The 20096-nt window shown below is 46.6% G+C and overlaps 1 protein-coding gene across 4 annotated transcripts in view; it reads left to right on the forward strand.

Annotated features, from left to right (window-relative positions):
* PRPF4 (pre-mRNA processing factor 4) overlaps window positions 1-20096 on the forward strand; it is a 124410-nt gene that overhangs the window by 13561 nt on the left and 90753 nt on the right. For 2 of the 4 annotated variants that reach the window (XM_029611847.1, XM_029611846.1), the window contains exons 2-3: window positions 8231-8414; window positions 10914-11100. In XM_029611847.1, the coding sequence (XP_029467707.1) occupies window positions 8249-8414; window positions 10914-11100 (353 nt within the window). In that variant the 5' untranslated portion in view covers window positions 8231-8248. Of the gene's footprint in view, window positions 1-747; window positions 769-6447; window positions 6547-8230; window positions 8415-10913; window positions 11101-20096 lie in introns of those variants that run through there. The other 2 variants (XM_029611848.1, XM_029611849.1) reach the window with 2 other exon arrangements.

Below are 20096 nucleotides of genomic sequence, written 5' to 3' on the forward strand. Positions count from 1 at the left end.
GTTTTCCTCTGACATGCACTGTCAACCGTGGCACCTTATATAGGCAGGTGCATGCCTTTCCAAATCATGTCAAGTCAATTGAATTTACCATAGGTGGACTTAGGTCAAGTTGGAGAAACAACTCAAGAATGGTCAGGGGAAACAGAATGGGTGGGCGTGTGGGACATCTTAACTTTGAGAGTCATAGCAAAGGGTCTGAATATTTATGTAAATGTGATATTTAAATTTTTTTTAATTAATTTGCACAAATTTCTACAAACTTGATTTTGCTTTGTCATTATAGGGTATTGTGTGTAGACTGAGGAGGGAAAAAATGCACATTATCCATTTTAGAATAAGGCTGTAATGTAACAAAATGTGGAAAATAAATGGGTCTGTACTTTCTGAATACATTGAATTTATTGTTCCCTGTACGTACCTGGATCAGTCCAGACAGTGGGTTATGTCCCCAATCCAGCAGATGGAGTCAGCACAAGCTTTGAGGGGGCGTATCCATATATACTACTACCCCCTCTGCAGGAGTTCAGTATCTTCTGACTCCAGCAGATGCGAGTAGGGGAATCAGGCTTCCCCTCCTTTTCCTTTTTCTTCACTTTCTTGCTTGATTATGGCTTGTTGTTGTCTTTTTCTGTGGATCAAGTTTGTATTACTTTTTTTTTTTTTTTTTTTTTTAAACTTAAGGCAGAGTTCTTTCAACTTCTGGGGAGTGGCTTATCTTCCTTGTCTCTTCTCTGCGGCCTTGCTGTTTATTTCTCGTTGCAGCCAGGGGTAAGTTTGTTTTTCCTTTGTAGTTTTTTCCTTCACAGCTCAGCCCCCGGTGCCCGCGAAAGCCGGTGGAGCCGGCCTCTTCGCTCTTTACTCCCTCACCCGCGGCCATTTTACAGCTCCTCATGGGCTGCTGAGCCATTTAGGGAAAGATGTCTGGGGCGGGTCGTGTGGCCGGGAAGGCCCCCCCGCGGCACCCTCCTCTATTTTCGGACAGTGGGCAGTGCGGGCCGTCCGGGCCCCCCCGCAGCGGCGCTTTTGTGCGCGTGGCCCCCCCCAGTGGCTTTTTCTTTTCTCCTACAGCGATCCCGATGCCGCGGCCGTCCCGCTGTGCGGCCTGCGGAGACCCGGGATCCCGGATTTCCCGGGAGGGCATCTGTGCACGATGCCTTCCCGGGGGGGAAGGTACCTCACAGTCCCTGACTGATTTCTCTTTTTTGCCTGGGCGGTGCGGGCCGGCCACTCCGCCATTTTTGGCGGGAACGGCGGCCATTTTACATTCTGAGCGCCCTGAGGCGCAGGCCACGAGGGGGAACGGATCCCTGGAGGCCACGAGGGAGAACGGATCCCTGGAGGACTCTACCAGCGGGGGTGTTCCCCCGATTTTGGTGCAGGAACCAAGCACCCAGAGCCAGGGAGCAGGAACCACGCCGCCCCCGAAGCGCACCCGAGCAGGCCGGGGTTCTCTCCGGAGTTTATCCTGCTCATGCATACCGCTTATCTGCAGGGGCTGGAAGCACCTGTGGGACCCCCCCCTCCTAAGATCCCTCGGATGTCGCCCTCGACGCCGGCCCCCCCCGACCCTCCGGGAGTGGGGGCCTCCCGCCTTCCTACCCGGGTCCGATCCACGCCCGTGGCAGTGGGGGCGGTGCCAGACTCAGCGGGACATGGACTTGACCTCCCGGACGGGGGACAAGGGGACGGCACGCAGGAGGGGGATGGTCCGCGTACCCTACACCTCTTCCAGAGGGAAGAGCTGGACGACCTCATCCCGCAGATCATCCAAGAATTAGATTTGGACCCGCCACCAGACCCGCCTGCCCCAGTAGCTCCCGCTGTCGTCACTTCTTCAAGGAAGGGAGATCCTGTCCTGGCGGCACTCCGGCCGAGGGCTCGGGCTTTTCCCATTCATGACTCGTTTTTACAACTTCTCACCAGGGAATGGGACACCCTGGAGGCCTCCCTGAAGAGCAGCCGGGCTATGGAAAAGCTGTACCCGCTCCCCGAAGATTTCTGGACCTCATCAAGGTCCCAAAGGTGGACTCCGCAGTGTCGGCGGTCACGAAGAGGACGACTATCCCAGTGACGGGAGGTGCGGCGTTGCGGTACACACAGGATCGTAAGTTGGAAGTTTTCCTTAAGCGGGTTTTCGAGGTCTCACTCCTCATGTCTCAGAACCTGCCGTCCGATGAGGCTGCCCAGGCAGATCGGCTAGAAGCCGCAGTGGCGTATGGGGCGGACGCCTCGTACGACCTTTTTCGGGTCCTCGCAAGATCCATGGTTTCGGTAGTGGCAGCACGACGACTACTGTGGCTACGCAATTGGGCGGCTGATACGTCCTCTAAGTCGAGTCTGGGCTCTCTTCCCTTCAGGGGCAAGTTCCTCTTCGGGTAGGATTTGGACCAGATCATCAAGTCCCTGGGGGAGAACACTGTTCATCGGCTGCCAGAGGATAGGTTTCGACCATCCAGAGCATTTTCTTCGTCTCGGACCAGAGCCAGAGCGCAACGGCGCTACAGGGGATACAGGCAGGCGGGCTCCCTGTCATCCGCCCCCAGGTCTCAGCCCTGGTCGCGCTCCTTTCGCGGGCGTCGGCCCGCACGCACTACTCCCGGAACCGGGAACCCCTATACCAAGTCTTCACAATGATGCCAGTCTCGCCCACTCCCCTGTCCCCAGGATTGGGGACCGACTAACTTATTTCTATGCGGAGTGGGCACGGATCACCTCGGACCAGTGGGTCCTGGATACCATAAAACACGGCTACGCATTGGAATTTGTCCGCCCCCCGCAGGGAAGGTTCATCTTTTCCCCCTGTGGCTCGGACCTCAAGAGAGGAGCGGTGCAGCTGACTCTGGACAGACTCCGGGAGATAGGCACTATTGCGCCCGTGCCCTTCGGAGAGGTGGGCTTGGGCCACTATTCCATCTATTTCGTCGTACCAAAGAAGGACGGTTCCTTCCGGCCTATCCTAGACCTCAAGGAAGTCAACAAATCCCTTCGAGTCGTTCGGTTCCGCATGGAAACGCTCCGGTCAGTGATTGCGGCGGTGCATCGGGGGGAGTTCCTCTCCTCCCTGGACTTAACGGAGGCCTACCTGCACATTCCCATCCGCCCGGACCACCACCGTTTCCTTCGTTTCAAAATTCTGGACCAGCATTTTCAGTTCACGGCTCTCCCGTTCGGATTGGCGACGGCGCCGCGCACCTTCACCAAGATCATGGTAGTCGTGGCGGCAGCTCTCCGGAAGGAGGGCATCCTGGTTCATCCTTATCTGGACGATTGGCTCCTCCGGGCGAAGTCATTCGATCATGGATGCTCAACGGTGACTCGAGTAGTACGGTTTCTACATTCCCTGGGATGGGTAGTGAACTTCTCCAAGAGCTCCCTCATGCCCTCGCAACGCTTGGGTTTTTTTGGGGGCGACCTTCAACACCCTACTGGGCAAAGTCTTTCTGCGCCAGGACAAAGCTCAATCCTTGCGGGATCACACACGACGGTTCTCTGCGTTACCAGAGCCCACCTCCTGGGACTACCTGCAACTCCTGGGAGTGATGGGGTCCACCATCGACCTTGTACCTTGGGCTTTCGCGCACATCAGAACCTTACAGTGGGCGCTCCTCTCCCATTGGAAACCAGTATCGCAGGACTACCAGATGATTCTCCCGCTCCCGCAGAATGCCAGGGACAGTCTGGGCTGGTGGTTGGATCCGCCGAACCTGGCCCGTGGCGTGTCCCTCAATCTGCCAAATTGGGTGGTGGTGACCACCGATGCCAGTCTAGCAGGCTGGGGTGCAGTCTGCGATCGAAGCGCCACTCAGGGGACGTGGTCCACGGTGGAGGCGAAGTGGTCAATCAACCGTCTGGAAACCAGAGCGGTCCGGCTAGCTCTGCGACATTTCCTCCCGCTTCTTCGGAACCGGGAAGTCAGAATCCTATCGGACAACGCTACCACCGTGGCCTACATCAACCGACAAGGAGGCACGCGCAGCCCGCAGGTCGCGCTCGAGGCGGCGCTGCTGATGCAATGGGCGGAGCGTCATCTCGTCCGGCTAGCGGCCTCGGACATCGCCGGTGTGGACAACGTCCAGGCGGACTTCCTCAGTCGTCAACTCCTGGACCCTGGAGAGTGGTCTCTCTCCGACAAAGTGATGCAACTTCTCGTCCATCGGTGGGGGGCCCCCCACTTGGATCTGATGGCGTCCGCTCTCAACGCCAAGGCTCCACGCTTCTTCAGTCGCCAGAGAGAGCGCGGCGCGGAGGGAGTGGATGCCCTGGTCCTCCCGTGGCCGCCACATCTTCTGCTCTACGCTTTTCCACCATGGCCCCTGGTGGGCAGGATGCTCCGCAGAATAGAAAGCCATCAGGGGACCGTGGTTTTCGTTGCCCCAGAATGGCCCAGGCGACCCTGGTTTGCGGACCTGCTACAGCTGGTGATCGACGGGCCAATCAGGCTGGGGCACCTCCCCCAGCTCTCCTACATCAGGGCCCGGTATTTTTCGAGCAGGCAGAACTCTTCTGTCTTGCGGCCTGGCTTTTGTGAGGCGCCGCCTCTGGCGTCGGGGCTTCCCGGAGGCGGTAGTATCCATGCTATTGCGGGCACGAAAGACATTGATGTCGGCGGCCTATGTTCGAGTCTGGAAGGTGTTCGAGCTGTGGTGTACCAGCCAGGCCACGAGACCCGCTAAGGCTTCTGTACCTCAGATCCTTCAGTTTCTACAGGCGGGGGTGGAAAAAGGGCTCGCCTATAATTCACTACGGGTTCAGGTGGCCGCCCTTGGTTCGCTGTTGAGCGATGGGGGCTCTCTTCTACAGTATCCTGACATTGCTCGTTTTCTCAAGGGTGTCAAGCATATGCGTCCTCCGTTACGGGACCCTTGTCCCTCCTGGAGTCTTAACCTTGTGCTTTGCTCCCTGTCGGGACCACCGTTCGAGCCGCTGCGCAGTGCAACGATAAAGGATCTCACTCTCAAGACTGTATTTCTTGTGGCCATCTGTTCCGCTCGACGCTCTGTCATGTAGAGAGCCCTATCTCCGTTTCTCCGACTCTGGAGTTTTGCTTCGCACCGTTCCCTCCTTCCTTCCGAAGGTGGTTTCTGCATTCCATGTGAACCAGACGGTGGAGTTGCCGTCCTTCTCTTCCTCAGAGCCGAAGTCTCTCCGTCTCTTGAATGTCAAGCGCACTCTGCGCCTCTATCTGGAGGCTACAAATGAGTTCCGGACCTCTGACCATCTCTTCGTACTCTGGGCCGGTCCTAAGAAGGGGTCTCAGGCCTCGAAGACTACCATTGCCAGATGGCTGAAGGCCGGCATTGCTGCTTCCTACATTGGGGCGGGTCGGACTCCCCTACCCGGAATCGTAGCGCATTCTACACGTTCTCAGGCGGCTTCCTGGGCGGAGGTTCGCTCGGTATCCTCGCAGGAAATTTGTAGGGCAGCCACCTGGAAATCGTTACACACGTTCTCGAGGCACTATCGTCTGCACCTCGCCTCTTCGGTCTCTGGACACTTTGGCGAGCAGGTTCTCCGAGCAGGCCTCGCAGGACCCCACCCGATTTAGGGAAGCTTGGGTACATCCCACTGTCTGGACTGATCCAGGTACGTACAGGGAAAAGAAAATTATTACTTACCTGCTAATTTTCGTTCCTGTAGTACCATGGATCAGTCCAGACGCCCACCGCGTTTGGGTTCTTGATCCTGCTCAGCTCTGCGCTACTTCTTGCTCGCAGTGTTCTGTGTCTTCACAGTCGTTTCTTTTCGCTGTTTTTCACAGCTCCCTACAAGTTGGTAGGATGTTTGCAGTTACTTGTTGCGGTTACAATTGTTTTCATTATCTGTTTCCACAAACTTGATCCTTCGGGGGTTTCTACTCGGGCTTTGATATACTCGATACTGAACTCCTGCAGAGGGGGTAGTAGTATATATGGATACGCCCCCTCAAAGCTTGTGCTGACTCCATCTGCTGGATTGGGGACATAACCCACTGTCTGGACTGATCCATGGTACTACAGGAACGAAAATTAGCAGGTAAGTAATAATTTTCTTCTCTCTGCATTCTCTTAGCCTTCATAATTTATGTAGTGAGTGGTGAGTGAAGCTTTTCCAAGCTAAAATTAATCATATCATTTGTTTCTTGATGCAGGAAATATTTATTGGGATGTCCATTTTATAAATAGAATATAAAATTGCTTAAAACATTGACCTGAAGAAACTTGTTGCTATGTTTGCTAAACTGAAATGAGCTTGTTTTCTAGGATATATCCTGTGGAAACTATAGAACAAATGAACAATGAAAATAGACAACCAGTGTCATATTTTCCTTTTCATGTAAAATCTGTTATAAAAGCATAATTTTTATTCATGCTAATGCACAATATTTTCAAAAGTTTGTTTCAACTTTTATTGCTTTTCAGCTGTCAACAGTAACAAAGCACACACAACAATTAACTGGAATGGCCAATAGTGAAAATTCATAGCATACCTCAGTTTTCCATCTTTGCTGGCACTGGCGCCTTTATTCTAGCCCAGCAGTTTCGCACCATCATATTTTGTGTTAGAGAAGTACGTATTGACTGTGCTCAAGGCCACTAGAAAAACTTAGGCATTATCAAACTGCAAAGTCTGCTGTTAACAGGCTTCTCTACATACCCCCATAATTAGTTGAAATGTCTTTCTCCTTTTCTGTATATTTTTTTCCTGGAAGCTTCACACTGCATGCATGTGAATCCAAATTGTTTGGGCCCTCTGGCCTAAAAAGGCGGCCTATAAATAATTATATTAACGGACAAACGCTGACCCTGAAGCAAAAGCAATCCTGTGCCTCCCTTACCCCAAGATTTAGGCTGGTTGCTGAAAGCCAAGGAACACGGTTCTCCCCTCCCCGAAAACGGCTCACAACATTGTTAAACAAATAGGCATTCTTGCCCTTCCAGTCCAAATAAACATGAAGTCCTCCGTATCCCAGCACCTCACTTAGAACTAAGGAAAACGTCCACTCCAAGTATGAGGCTCTGTGCAGAACTCAGCCGCCTTTCACTGGACTACATTTCCCGGTGTAACTTTCCCGGGACGGTAACTTTCAAACTGGTGCATGGACGCACCTATTCACATGCTTCAGTACGCAGTCAGGGACGTGTCAAATTTATAACGCGTGCATGTTATAAAATAACCTAGGCACGCCTATCTGTGTGCTTAATTTTAAGCTTGTGTGCGCCCAGCAGTGTAAGTTGGCTTACGGATGCACAACTGAGAGTATTTTAAAGCAGACACATGTCCAGTTAAGGACCAGTTTCACCAGTTCATCCACCAGTTTACCTACTGTTAATCTAGGTCCTCCCAACCCCCCTGGTTCTTTAGCCTGCACTCCCCCCAGTTACCCCAAACTTCTCAAACCCTTCACAGATGCCTGTAAATCTTTTTTTTTTTTTTTAACTTACACCTCCTCCATATCAGAAGTAAAGTTACATGGCACTGGAACTGGGCACGTGCCTATGCATGTAGGTACTTGTACGCACATATCTTGGCCCCACCCTGGAATGCTCATGCCCTGCCTGCACCACATCCCTTTTTTTTCCGGCGCAAGATATTTGTGCATTGGCACTTGTCCACACATCTGTCCACCTTATAAAATTTGGTGGACGTGTGCTAGATTCATGCCCATCTCTCGATTTTGGCATGCATTCAGCTTTTAAAATTTACATTATAATTTTCAAAAGTTAATTGGGTGAGGAAGGGCTGGAGGCAGATGTCTGAAGGCCTAGTATGCCCATTACACGCATAGATTGTATTTTCAAAGTTACATTATTTTCTAGAAATATTGTACCTACAGAGAAAGCAGGTGGAAAGTCTTTGCGCATAGGCAGGCTGCTTTGAAAATTTCTCCCTCAGTGATCTGGGTGGAGAACTTATTCTCAGTGGATAAATGCCTACATCACAAAATCCACTATCAAAACTGAGAACCCAAGGGCAGTTTCCTGTCCTAACGGAAAATGTATAAAAATTTCTCTAGAATTTTCTGCACAGTTTCTTCTTCTAACACTAATCCTGCAGACACTGAGGGCTAGATGTATGAAAAAATTTCCCATTTGATGTCTATGTGAAAAATGCTTAGTGTCAGGCCCAAAGAGACCCATTGTTCAGTCCTTTGCCAATCATCCACTCCAAACATTCCTGTAAGTTAGTTTCACTCTGAACTGGAAGTCAAATGTATATTCTACTTCTCTAACTCCTTTTCTATTGTCCTTAGACTTTGAAAGCCTTCACCATGTCTGACGATGATGATGGTGCCCCTGTGGTAAAGAAGTCCCGTATATTTTATGGCAGCCTAGCCGAGAAGGAGCGAGAGCGACTTGCAAAAGGAGAGTCTGCATTGTTAGGAAAAGCAGCAGTGAAAGCAGCAATAGAAGCAGGCAATATAAACATAACCAGTGGTGAGTATGAATTTGTCGATCATAAAATGACTTCAAGCAATCCTTTCCCTGTACGTCCCCAGATCAGTCCAGACTCCTGGGTTTTGCCTCCCTTCCAGCAGATGGAGACAGAGAAAGTTTTAGTGACACTGACACTTAACCCAAGGTGCCACCTGCAGTCCCTCAGTAGTTCTCTTTCTCCAGCAGATGGTGGAGGTGCAAAGCCTGCACTCTAACTTATAAAAAAAAAAAAACCAACCCAATATTAAAGACGGATCTGCAATTTGCAGCATTGCTGGCCTCTCGAAGGGTTGCTAGGTCTTGATGGGACCATTCCCTCTGGTCTTCGAGGCAGATGAGCAGGGGGTCAGGGACCCTTATCCAGCTTGCTCTTCTCTTGCTGGGCAGGGCTGACACCCGGGAGATCCGGATCACTCGCCCTGTGGGACCAGCCACCGGACCCTCCAGCCATTCAAAGGCTCCTGGATCTAACCAAAGCGTACTTGCATATAGGAATTCCATCTGATTATCAGAGATATCTGCAGTTCATGATTCTGGGGGAACACTTTCAGTTTTGGGCTCTACCCTTTGGTCTAGCATCTGCGCCCCGGACCTTTACCAAGGTGATGGTCGTGGTGGCGGCGGCGGCTCTCTAGAGGGAGGGCATCCTGGTCCATTCATATTTGGATGACAAGCTGAAAGGAGGGTCGATGCCTCCATTTTCTCCATCTTCCTCTGCTGACAGGCCTCCAGCTTTCTTCAGTGCTGCCACTTCAAAGGAGAACTGTTTTTTAAATCAGCAATTTTCTTCTGAACAGACATCTCCGTATTGGCAGAGACAAAGGGCTGTAAATGTAAAGCAATTAATACACTGATTGCCATTCTGCAGGAGAAATTATCTGAATCAGGGTCTCAAGCTCGGCCCCTAAGCTGCCATTTTTACCTGATTTTCTTATGCATATTTTTTGTGACCCGCCCCGAACTTTGGAGGGTATGACTAAGAAAAGTTTTTTTAAATAAGGGAGTGGTTCTACAAACTTGCCCTAAGCCTGCCAAAAGTGGTATCTGCATTTCACATTAATCAAGCTATTGCGCTGCCTGCATTCTTTCCAAGACCACATGTACACAAAAGTGGGCTCTTCACTCTTTGGATTGTAAGAACCCTGGCATATTACCTATAGTGTATTCAGCCGCGCCATCATGTGCACACAGGAACTCCCGTGCATGCTCAAAAGTCTTTACTGAGCTATGAGAACTGAGTCCATGTCAGCACTGTCGGCTGACATCACCCACACATATCAGCTAATTCATCCATTTGCCTACAGAGAACCTTTTTACAAGTAAGCAAACTTGCTTTGTCATACTTTGAAATCTCTTCATTGGTTACCCATTATCTCACACACACATATTCACCATGCCCTCTCTCTTTCACACTCTCCAGCCATTTCTTCTCATATTCTCCCAGCTGATCGTCAGTAGTTCACATCTCACTTCTGCTGATCTGGGCCATCAGAAGGAGTTGGAGAGCAGCATTGTCTCGATTACCATTTTCCTCCTTTGATGCTTTGGGGCCCAGCTAGTGCTTTGAACTATACAGGATATTGTACTGCTGTACATTTTAAAGCACCAGTCAGACCCCAGACAGTAGAGGAAGTGAATATGGCCCCAACACATTGCTGCTCTGCTCTTCTGCCAGCACAGATCAGCAATGGGCAGGTAAGGTTTACTGGCTGGATGGCTCTGCAGGGCTGCCTCAGTAGTAGGCTTTGTTTCTCAGCCTGGCAGGATAGGCTATGTCCTACGAGCTCAGTGGTGTACTCCTGGCTTTAGCTCTGTGGAATAAGGTCTATGGGATGCCTCTGGCCACCTCTACCTCCCAGGTCCTAATTGGGTTGAAGACTCCACTGCCTCCTGCTTTGTCCTGTCATGGACCTGATGCATGTGCAGAAGAAAAATTAAACAGATGGACATATCAGGCGCATATGGCATTCCACAGTGTTTCTATGGGGGATGGCCAACTCTAGTCCTCAAGAGCCACAAACAGATCTGATTTTCAGGATATCTGTAATGAATGCTTCCACTGTATGCAAATAAATATTATGCATATTCCTTATGAATATCCTGAAAACAAGATCTGTTTGTGAGTCTTGGAGACCAGAGCTGGCCATCCCTGGGGTGGGGGGGTGTATGTATGTATGTATATATATATATATATATATATATATATATATATATATATATATATATATAGGGAGGGGGAGAGAGAGAGATACTGTAAAGAATGCCTCAAAAGTTAACATCCCTCAGTCTCTCTGACTTCTGGTTAGTTGAGATTTGCTACTTATAATACAACATGTATAGCATCCTTTTAAATATTTCGTACTTTAAAAAGTTTGTTTTTAAAATTATTAGGTTTTAATACTGGCTTGATAAATTTTGATACACTAACATTCAGATTTCGTAATAATGAGTAGTTTAAGTGTAGTTTTCATGAAATAGGCTTCCCTGTCTTTTCCACAGGTGAGTCCTTTGATCTTGAAGAGCACATTAGTGAGCGCCAGGCAGAGGTACTTGCTGAGTTTGAGCGCAGGAAACGAGCCCGGCAGATCAATGTTTCCACAGATGACTCAGAGGTGAAAGCATGCCTACGTGCCCTTGGGGAGCCAATTACCCTCTTCGGAGAAGGACCAGCAGAGAGGAGAGAGAGGTAACATGCCCAGATTTGTTGCATTGATTAAATGAGCCACTATTTGTTGCAGCCACTATAGGATGTTGGTCACAGTACTAGTATGAAATTGGAGACTAGGTTTCACCTCCTCCACCTCTCTGTCACTTAACCTCCCTATGCTGACAGGAACCATGCAAACATGTTATGAAGCACTGTGCACTTGTTTTTATTTATTTTATTTTATTTTATGATTGTAATCAGAATATCAGCATACAAAACAAAATAAATAAATAAAATCATTTTTATTCCACCAATCCACAACTCTGGATTACAGCAATACATAGATAACCTTAGTACTCTGTAAATATTGTGTACAGATTTTATGTAGTCCAGTAGAAGATTGACATTTACAGTTTTCTGGCCAGTGGTGGAGAACTTATTCAGGCAGGTAACATGCAAAATCATTTGTGTTAATAGTGTAAACCTCATATAAGGTGGAATTTAAATCCAGGTTAAAGACTGATTCACAGCAGAAGAACAGCTAAAAACTAGATAAAGCTATTATTGTTATACAGTTTATGAAGTCCATTTGATAAAAAAATTGGCAACCAGCCCTTTTGCTCAGGCCCAGAAGTCTCCTGACAGGGCCAGCTGGGTTTGGTTGCACCACAGAGGTAACACAGTCCGTCCCAAGGAGGGAGGCAACATTGCTTCTGCTGCTGCTGCTTCTAAGACCCCTACCAACTAAGGGTAATGCCAAAAGGAGACTTTCCTTCTGGCCACTGAGAGCATGTGTGTCGCTTGGGCAAGCCATCTGGGATGGGAGAGGATATAAAGAGAAAAAAACTTAGGATTCAGAAATATCAAGAATGGGGTAAATTAATGGTAAGTGCAAAGAATGATACCCTCCAGTGAATATTTTACTAAATACATGCATATGTCTGTTTCAGGGGTGTATGTGCGCTTCATTAGCTGTCTACAATCTTTGTATAACATACTCTAAATTGTAGTTTGCAAGCCCATTGTCACATAACAATTCACATTATTTTATCATTTTCATTAGCAAGAAAAATATAGGATTAATTCCCTTTCATTTGTTGTGACCTCCTCCTTCCTGTTCCCTCATGGGGTCCACTCTTTTCTGTCCTAGTGGGATTATAATATCCTTTTCATCTTCATCCAGTTCAGATGAATTGGTTATGCCCACCAACAAGCAGTTGGAGACAGAGATCAACAGACTTACTGACATCACCCTTTATAGATATCCGTGTTGACCTCAGCCTGCCAGTGTTCTCCTTGTCCAGCAGATGGTAGGCAAGTACCCCATGCTGTCATCTAAGACCTGGTCAGTCTAATTTAAGAGAAATTATTAGTGTGGCTTCTGAGACAAAAAACTTGTTCACCCTGCTTCTGTAGAGCATAGCCTTGGGGAGAGGGCAGGTTAATCTTCCTAGGCGGCTTCTGAAAATCTTGCATTTCCTCCTTCAGTGGAGTAGGGCCTGATGCAGGGGGGCAAGTTAATCTTGCTAGGAAGTTCCTGAGATGAAAGTCTTGTACTCCATCTATCACTCGAGCAGGGCCTTGGCCAGGATGCTTCAAATTTAAAATAGTACTGGCTACTGTCTAGTGGCTAGTCTTGTTTCTTCTCTTTCCCCTCTCCCCCTCTGTCTTGTTTTATCCTAACCATTTTGTTGCCTTTACTTGAAGAAAAAACTAAAGTAAAAAGATAGAATAGCAACTTGCTGCGCTATTAAAGTTTGACAAAAGAAAAAAAAAAAGAGCGAGTCAATCGAGGGGAACAAGGCTAAAGGCCGTAACTGGGGAGACTGAATGAACTGAGCAGTAGCAATCAGTGAGTCCCGATTCTCCCTTTTTTCCCCTGGCCATGGCAGTGTGATGCTAGTGAGGCAGAAGAGATATGGCAGCAGCTACAGAATGCAGGAAGGAAAACTGCACTCTGCACTACCTGTGGGACATGTCGACTGTCAGTGGGAGGAGCGATGAAAGTCGGCTGCGTGAATTTGGAAGGCCGGTGATTACCCCAGTTTTGGAGAATTCCCTGGAGGATTTCAGGATTTTATGGGGTGCTGACAGTACTGATAAGCTGGAAGAGAGAGAATTCCCTCTGGAGGGAGAGGATATTTCTTCCATGGTCCGCCTGTTCCATAAGAAGCTTCCAGCCTTGATTACTCAAGCGTTAAGGAAGGCAACTGCTCTTACTTCTGCTGCAGACCTTATTATAGTCAGTATACTGAAACCCTCTAAATACTTTCCCTTACATAAGGTGGTTCAGATTTATTTGCCTGGAGAGGGTTTTCCCTGGGTAGCTCAGGAGTGAGAAGAATTTAGTTTTCCTAAGGTGAACACCCTGGTATGTGTACCATTCCAGAAAGGAGTGCGACCTTGAAGGATGTGCTGGATAGAAACATTGAGTCTGTACTAAAGCAGGCTTTTGAAGTGGCTAGTATGGTACTACAGCTGCATTATAGCCAGGTCCTGGTGGCATTCAGTGCAGCAGTGTCGAGACCCGATGACGAAATTATGGAGGCCATTTCTTCCGTGGAGCCTGGGGTGCTTTATGTGACTGATTCACCCTTTAATTCTGTACATGCTGCTGCACGGTGTATGGCTTCCATAGTGGTGGCTAAGAGTTTGCTGTGTTGCGGAACTGATCAGCGGATATTATTTCAAAGACCAGTTTGATGAAGTTACCCTTTAAAGAGGGAAAGAGGGACCTTTGTTTGGAAAGGTCCTTGAGCACCTTTCATCCTGCCAAAAGAGGTGGTAAGGATGGATCCTCAGATAACAGCTTTCTCCCGTAATTGTCAATGAGTTTTTGGGGCCCCAATTTCCTATTCCAGAGATAGATGGCTGCTTATCCCAATTTTATCAGGGTTGGGGCTAAATTTACTTTGGACCAATGGGTGTTAGATATAATATGAGAACATTACACTCTGGAGCTGTCCTATCCTATTTATACTCTGTTTCCTCCATCACTCAGAAAGAAAAGAGAGAGCAATAACTTTGACTCTGCAGTGTTTGCTAGATATACAAGCAGTCCAACTGGTTCTGGGTCCCCGATGGGGTAAGGGGTGGTATTCTATCTAGTTTGTGGTACCTAAGAAGGACAGGTTCTTTCATCCTATTCTGGATTTGTTATAGGTCGTCAGGTTTCTAAGGGTGCCCCATTTTAGGGTGGAGACCTTGAAAAGTCAATGGCAGTAAGGCAAGGAGATTCCCTGACTTTCTTGGACCTTACAGAAGCTTATCTGCACATTCTGATAAGGAAGAGTCATAAGAACATACATAGAACATAGATTGCCATACTGGGTCAGACCATCAAGCCCTGTATCCTTTTGCAACAGTGGAAAGTACCTGGCAGGATCCCTTAAGATAGATAGATTCCATGCTGCTTATCCCAGAGATAAGCAGTGGATTTCTGCAACGCCACCTTAGTACTGATTTATGGACTTTTCTTCTTGGAACTTGTACAAACCTTTTTTATTGAAATGGACTTTTTGAGTCACAATGTTATTGACCCTGGGGAGTGGCTCCTGGGTTGATCAAATAGTAGCCAGGTGGGGGGTTTTGCTGTTGGATTTCATAGTGACCATCAAGAATTTGAAAGTAGAAAAGTTTTTCAGCCAGAAAAGGGAGAAATGCTCAGCCAGACTGAATTCTCTGTTTCAGAGTTGGCCAACTGAGACAGTTCTGTATGTGTTTCCTCTATGGTTCTTGAATAGGGAGAATGATTGAGGATTTTAGGGCATCCAGGCCTGGTGATTCTAGAGGCTTTGGATTGGTCAAAGCATCCTTGGTGTATGGAACTCAAGGTTATGTGATTTTTGCATTGAAAATCATTGAAGCTTCCTCATCACACAGAGCTTCTGTCTAGTTAAAAAGTATGTTGACAAGGGGATAAGGAATAGTCTTTTAAGGGCTAGGACAGGATTTCCCCAAACCTGTCCTGGGGACCCCATAGCCAGTCAGGTTTTCAGGATATCTACAATGAATATGTATAAAATAAATGTGATTATACTAAGTTTCCATGGTATGCAAATTTATCTTATGCAAATTCATTGTGTATATCTTGAAAACATGACTGGCTGTGGGGTCCCCAGACAGTTATGGGAAGTCCTTGGCTAGAAAGTCTTATACTTCATTAATATATGTGAGAATTTGTAGAGTTTTTTTGAACATTGGTGCACCAATAAATAGTTGAGTCCTAGCACGACGTCTGTGCCAGTGGTTCTGGAATTTTTGCAGGAAGGTTCTTGAAAGGTTTTGTGCTTAATTCCTTGAAGGTGCAGATGGCATCTTTTCCTTGCTATGAGGGCATGATTAGACCTTTATCCTCACATCCAAATGTGGTGCGTTTTTTTAAAGGGCATTAAGCTCCTTAGGCCCATCCCATCTTGGGATCTGAATTTTGTGTTGACTTTTTTTGTCAGGGTTGCAATTTGAGCCAATTTGGAACTTTCGCTGAGGCTGCTTACCTTACCTTGAAGATGGTCTTCCTAGTGGTAGTTTCTTCAGTTGGAAAGATATCTGAATTACATGTATTACATGTACTTTCTTGTAGAGAATCTTTTTTTTTTTTTTATGGTAATGAAGAATATGGTCAAGATTCATAAGGTGCCTTCCTTTTCTGCTGAAAGTAGTTACAGCTTTTCATATGAAGCAAGCTGTCTGTTTGCTTTTGTTTAGTAAACACATGGATTTGGCAGAATACAGATTGCTTTACAGTTTGGATGTCAGGAGAGTTATTTTAAGATATCTCAAGGTTTCAAATGCCTTCAGAAGATCAGATTATCTATTCATATTGTTCAGTGGAGTTAGGAAGAGTGAGGTAGTTATCAAAACTTAGCTCATTGGATTAAGGCAATCATTCTAGCAGTTTATGTGGATAGTGGTAGGCCCTTACCCAAACAGATTAGAGCACATTACACTAGAACTCTGGTAGCTTCGGGGCAGAGCTGCATTTGGTTTCTCCTTTGGAGATTTGTGGGACAGTGACTTGGTCTTCCTTACATTCCTTTCTGAAGCATTATCTCTTGGATGTGAGCATCAGAGAGGAGGCCTTATTCACAACCGAGGCATTGAAAGCGGTTTTGGTAGAGTTCTGCCTGTTCAGGAGTAGCTTGAATTCAGACCAGTCCTTGACCCACCTTCTGCTGCCAGACTTGCATAAAGTTGCATAAACTTTTTGTTGGGTTGCAAGCTAAAGGATGAAATCTGAAATGTGTCTTCTAAGCAGGTGAGTAATTTATAGAGTTTTTTTTAAAATGGGATTCCTGCTTCCTGGTTGTTTCTTTTAGGAGGCTCTCTGATTATGGGAAAAAAAAGAAAATGGAGGGAATTTAAGTTTAAATATGAAGAAATTAGTTTCCAAAGTTTAGCTTCTTACAAATAATACATCAGGCTGAGGTCAGCACATATAAATGGTGACAGTAAACCTATTGATCTGACTCTATCTGTTGATCAGTGAGTATAACACATTGATCTGGACTGGTATGACTGGATTGAAGGAAAGGAATTTATCAGGTAAAAATTAATTTCTCTTTTGTCCCCAGCCATCTCTCTCTTACTGGGTCCAGGCAGCTGAAGAGTAAGCAGCAGCTCTTCATCTTTTTCTTTTCTTTTTTTTTCTTTTGATTTATATTCTACTTTTTCAGGCATTTTAAAGTAGATTACCTTCAGGTACTCTAGGTACTTCTACTTCAGGGCCTAGCTGATAAGGAAGATGATGTCTTCGGCTCATGTGTATTGCTTATGCTACTTCCTTCTCCTATGGTCTGTGCATGCTACTAACGCTGCCTTCTTCTCTAATGCTACTTCTCCTTCCTTTCCAACACAGGTCATTGATACTGCCTCCTTCCCTTTGACCTGTACAGATTGCTGATGCTAGAAGGTTGTGGGTCAGTAACCCAGCATGATTCATCACAAAATTACTATTGGATTACAGTCTCTCTAAAATTTGTTTACCCAACTTATCTTCTCTAGTGCTGTTATGATCCTATCATGCCTCTTCTCAAGTCAGTACATTGGCTTCCCTTTTGCTTCCACATAGAGTTCAGACTTTCTATAAGTGCAGTTCTTCATTACCTTGTCTTCCCTCGCCCCGTAAACTCCTCCTTGCGAACTCCATTCATCAGGCAAGTCACTCATCTGTGTCTTGATTCTCTTTCACTAATTCCTGACTCCTAGCTTTCCTTCTTGCTGTGTTATATGCCAGGAACAACCTCCCTAAGTTGGTCTTCTTTGGCCATATTCAAGTCTCACATAAAAACACTAGCTCTTCCTGATCATAGCCTTATTGATTTTAACCATGTTTACTATAATAAATACATTTCATTAAACCTATTTATATAGTCTCTTTTTTGAGGGGGAGGTATCTGATGATTTTTTACTGCTCAATCTGAGCTGGTCTCGATTAGACTAGACTATTGTGGCATGAGCCTTTATTCACAACTATCCAGACTTTTTTCCACCTATCTTTATGTTACTCTTCCAGCTTAGTCCATCTATTGCAGCAACAGCTCTCTTCAAGGAGCCACAAACTGCAGCTTCCTCTAATTCAGCTAAAATGGATCCTGAGTTTGGTCTCTCGATGTCACTGTTGAGCGATGGCTGAGACTCTCTTCCCAAGTATTGTGAAGGCTGCCTTTGCAGCATCCCCAGCCAAGGCATGGCCCTAGGGTTGAACCCAGGTCTCCCATATGACAGTGCATAGCACTGTCACCAAACAGGCCCTGGTCTGTGAATCTTGACTAGATTGTGAGTTCCATGGAGCAGGGGCCTATTTCTTGTGTTTATTTTTACGGTGCTGTATACATCTAGAAATTATTAGTAATGCTAATCTTTACTGGCCCAATTGCAAGAAAATAATTTGTTTGAATTTTGATCCTTGTGTCTGTTTTTTATATATAAAATTGCTTGCCAGTGATGACATGCACATACGTACTTGTGCTTTTCATGCCGTCTTTTGTCCCCCCAATAATTTGGTTTTGGGAGCATGGCAAGAGTTGTTGGTGAGTGCATACACACATCCCAACCTACCCTGATGCAGCCCTCTGATTTTCTCTAGCCCACACATTCTTTTTATTACTTCTGGGAAAATTTTGTACACAAAAACTAAAAATTCTGCATACTTTATATTGATCAAAATAACACAATATATACTGTACATCATAGTCTTTTAGTAATTTAAGAACATAAAAACATGCCATACTGGTCAGACCAAGGGTCCATCAAGCCCACCTCTTGCACACCTTTTACTTTTGTAGCTGCTCCTTTCATTTTTTTCTAACTATTTTTCTTATTTTATCAAAGTTTCCCTTTTAAAAGTTTAACACGAGAGCTGTGGATTTGCTTACTGTCTCCCTTCCAGTCATTAATTCAAATTTGATCATATTATGATCACTATTGCCAAGTGGCCTTACCACCATTACCTCTCTCACCAAATCCTGTGCTCCACTGAGAATTAGATCTAAAATTGCTCCAGAAATATTTTGAGCAGAATTCCCTAAGTTTCCCTTCTACCTTTCCTCTAGCCAGACCCGTTTCACTCTCAGGCCCCAACTCCTCCGCTCTCCACTATTTCTCCCATCTCCCTCCAGGTTTAACCCCTTCCACTCTATCTCCACACCCCAGCCCTTCACTCCCACAGTTTGACCCATCTTTAATATAGGCTCCTTCTGTCCATGTTGCGTGCACACACCCTTGCACATAGGCTCCCTCTCTCACACACAGGCAAGCACCCTCATACACGCATACAAACACAAGCTCACTCACACATTCAGGCTCCCAATCTCTTACTCACTTATACACTCTGTCCTCACATACACACTTCCTCTCACAGGCTCCCTCCCTCCACCTCTCTCTCTCTCACACACATACAGGCACCCTCACACATATAGTGTCACACTTTCTGTCTGTCTCATAGACTTTCTTGCCTCTCTTGTCTTCTTTGGCTGCGTGCGGCATAGGCTTCACTCTGCGGTCCACCGGGCTTTGTTGCTTCTCAGCCACAAGTGCGATAGACTCTGCTTGTGGCCCATTGGTCCTTCCTCCAAATTCTATGTGAAAATGCAAATTCTCCTCATAGGGGAATTGTGCGCAAATTCTGTGCTGCACAGAATTCCCCCAGGAGTATTCTGTCCCCCCTCTGACCCATGTGTAGTCCTATTTTCTTCTCCAGCCCCTTCTCGAGGATCTGGGTGTGGACGGCAACCAATGGGGTCTGGATCGTATAGTCTGGGTGGACAGGGGCAGGGGTGTGGCCTGCTTGTTGCGGAGGTTGCTGCCCCTGATTGAGCTGGATGTTCACTTGGATGCAGATCCGGCGATGCTCTCTTCATTGGTGGAGGGGAAATAGGGCTGGAGGGTGCTGGAATCCAAGAAGTAACAGGTGTGAGAGAGAAAAGAAAAAAAAAAAAAAGGATAAGGTGCGAGGCTTGCTGGGCAGACTGGATGGGCCGTTTGGTCTTCTTCTGCCGTCATTTCTATGTTTCTATGTTTCTGTCCTCCCACTCTTGCCCCCCCAAGAACATTTCTTCTGTCTCCTGCTCCCTGTGCCATCTCAGAAAATGCACTTACCTCAGGCAAGTGGACACGTGGATATTGCAAATTTTGGATATATACAGAGTACAGACAGTACAGCTTTTCCTGTTTCAAGCATTTTTAAATAAACTGTGATCTATTTTTGGTATCTGGTTGTATATAAGAAATACAAATAAAATTCTTTTTCCATGGATAAACAGACTGAATTTGCCACGATGCATGGATGACATCATGAGGAAGGCACTAGGCAGAGCTGTCTCTCAAAGCTTAAGGTTTTTGCGTTACTGGTCTTGTGTGATAGTTCCCGTGCAAATGAGCCTTCTCGAATTCTCCTCCATATTTTTTTTATCCGCACTTCTCGTGGATGTGGAATCTCTCGATTCCTTCTGTCTTTTTTTCAATTTTTTTCTTGCTTTGGCGACCCCAAATAGCTTTTCAGTGCTATTGTGTCTCAGAGAGAGACTGCCAGGTTC

Source organism: Rhinatrema bivittatum, chromosome 8, assembly GCF_901001135.1.
Source record: "Rhinatrema bivittatum chromosome 8, aRhiBiv1.1, whole genome shotgun sequence".
NCBI classification, from domain to species: domain Eukaryota; kingdom Metazoa; phylum Chordata; class Amphibia; order Gymnophiona; family Rhinatrematidae; genus Rhinatrema; species Rhinatrema bivittatum.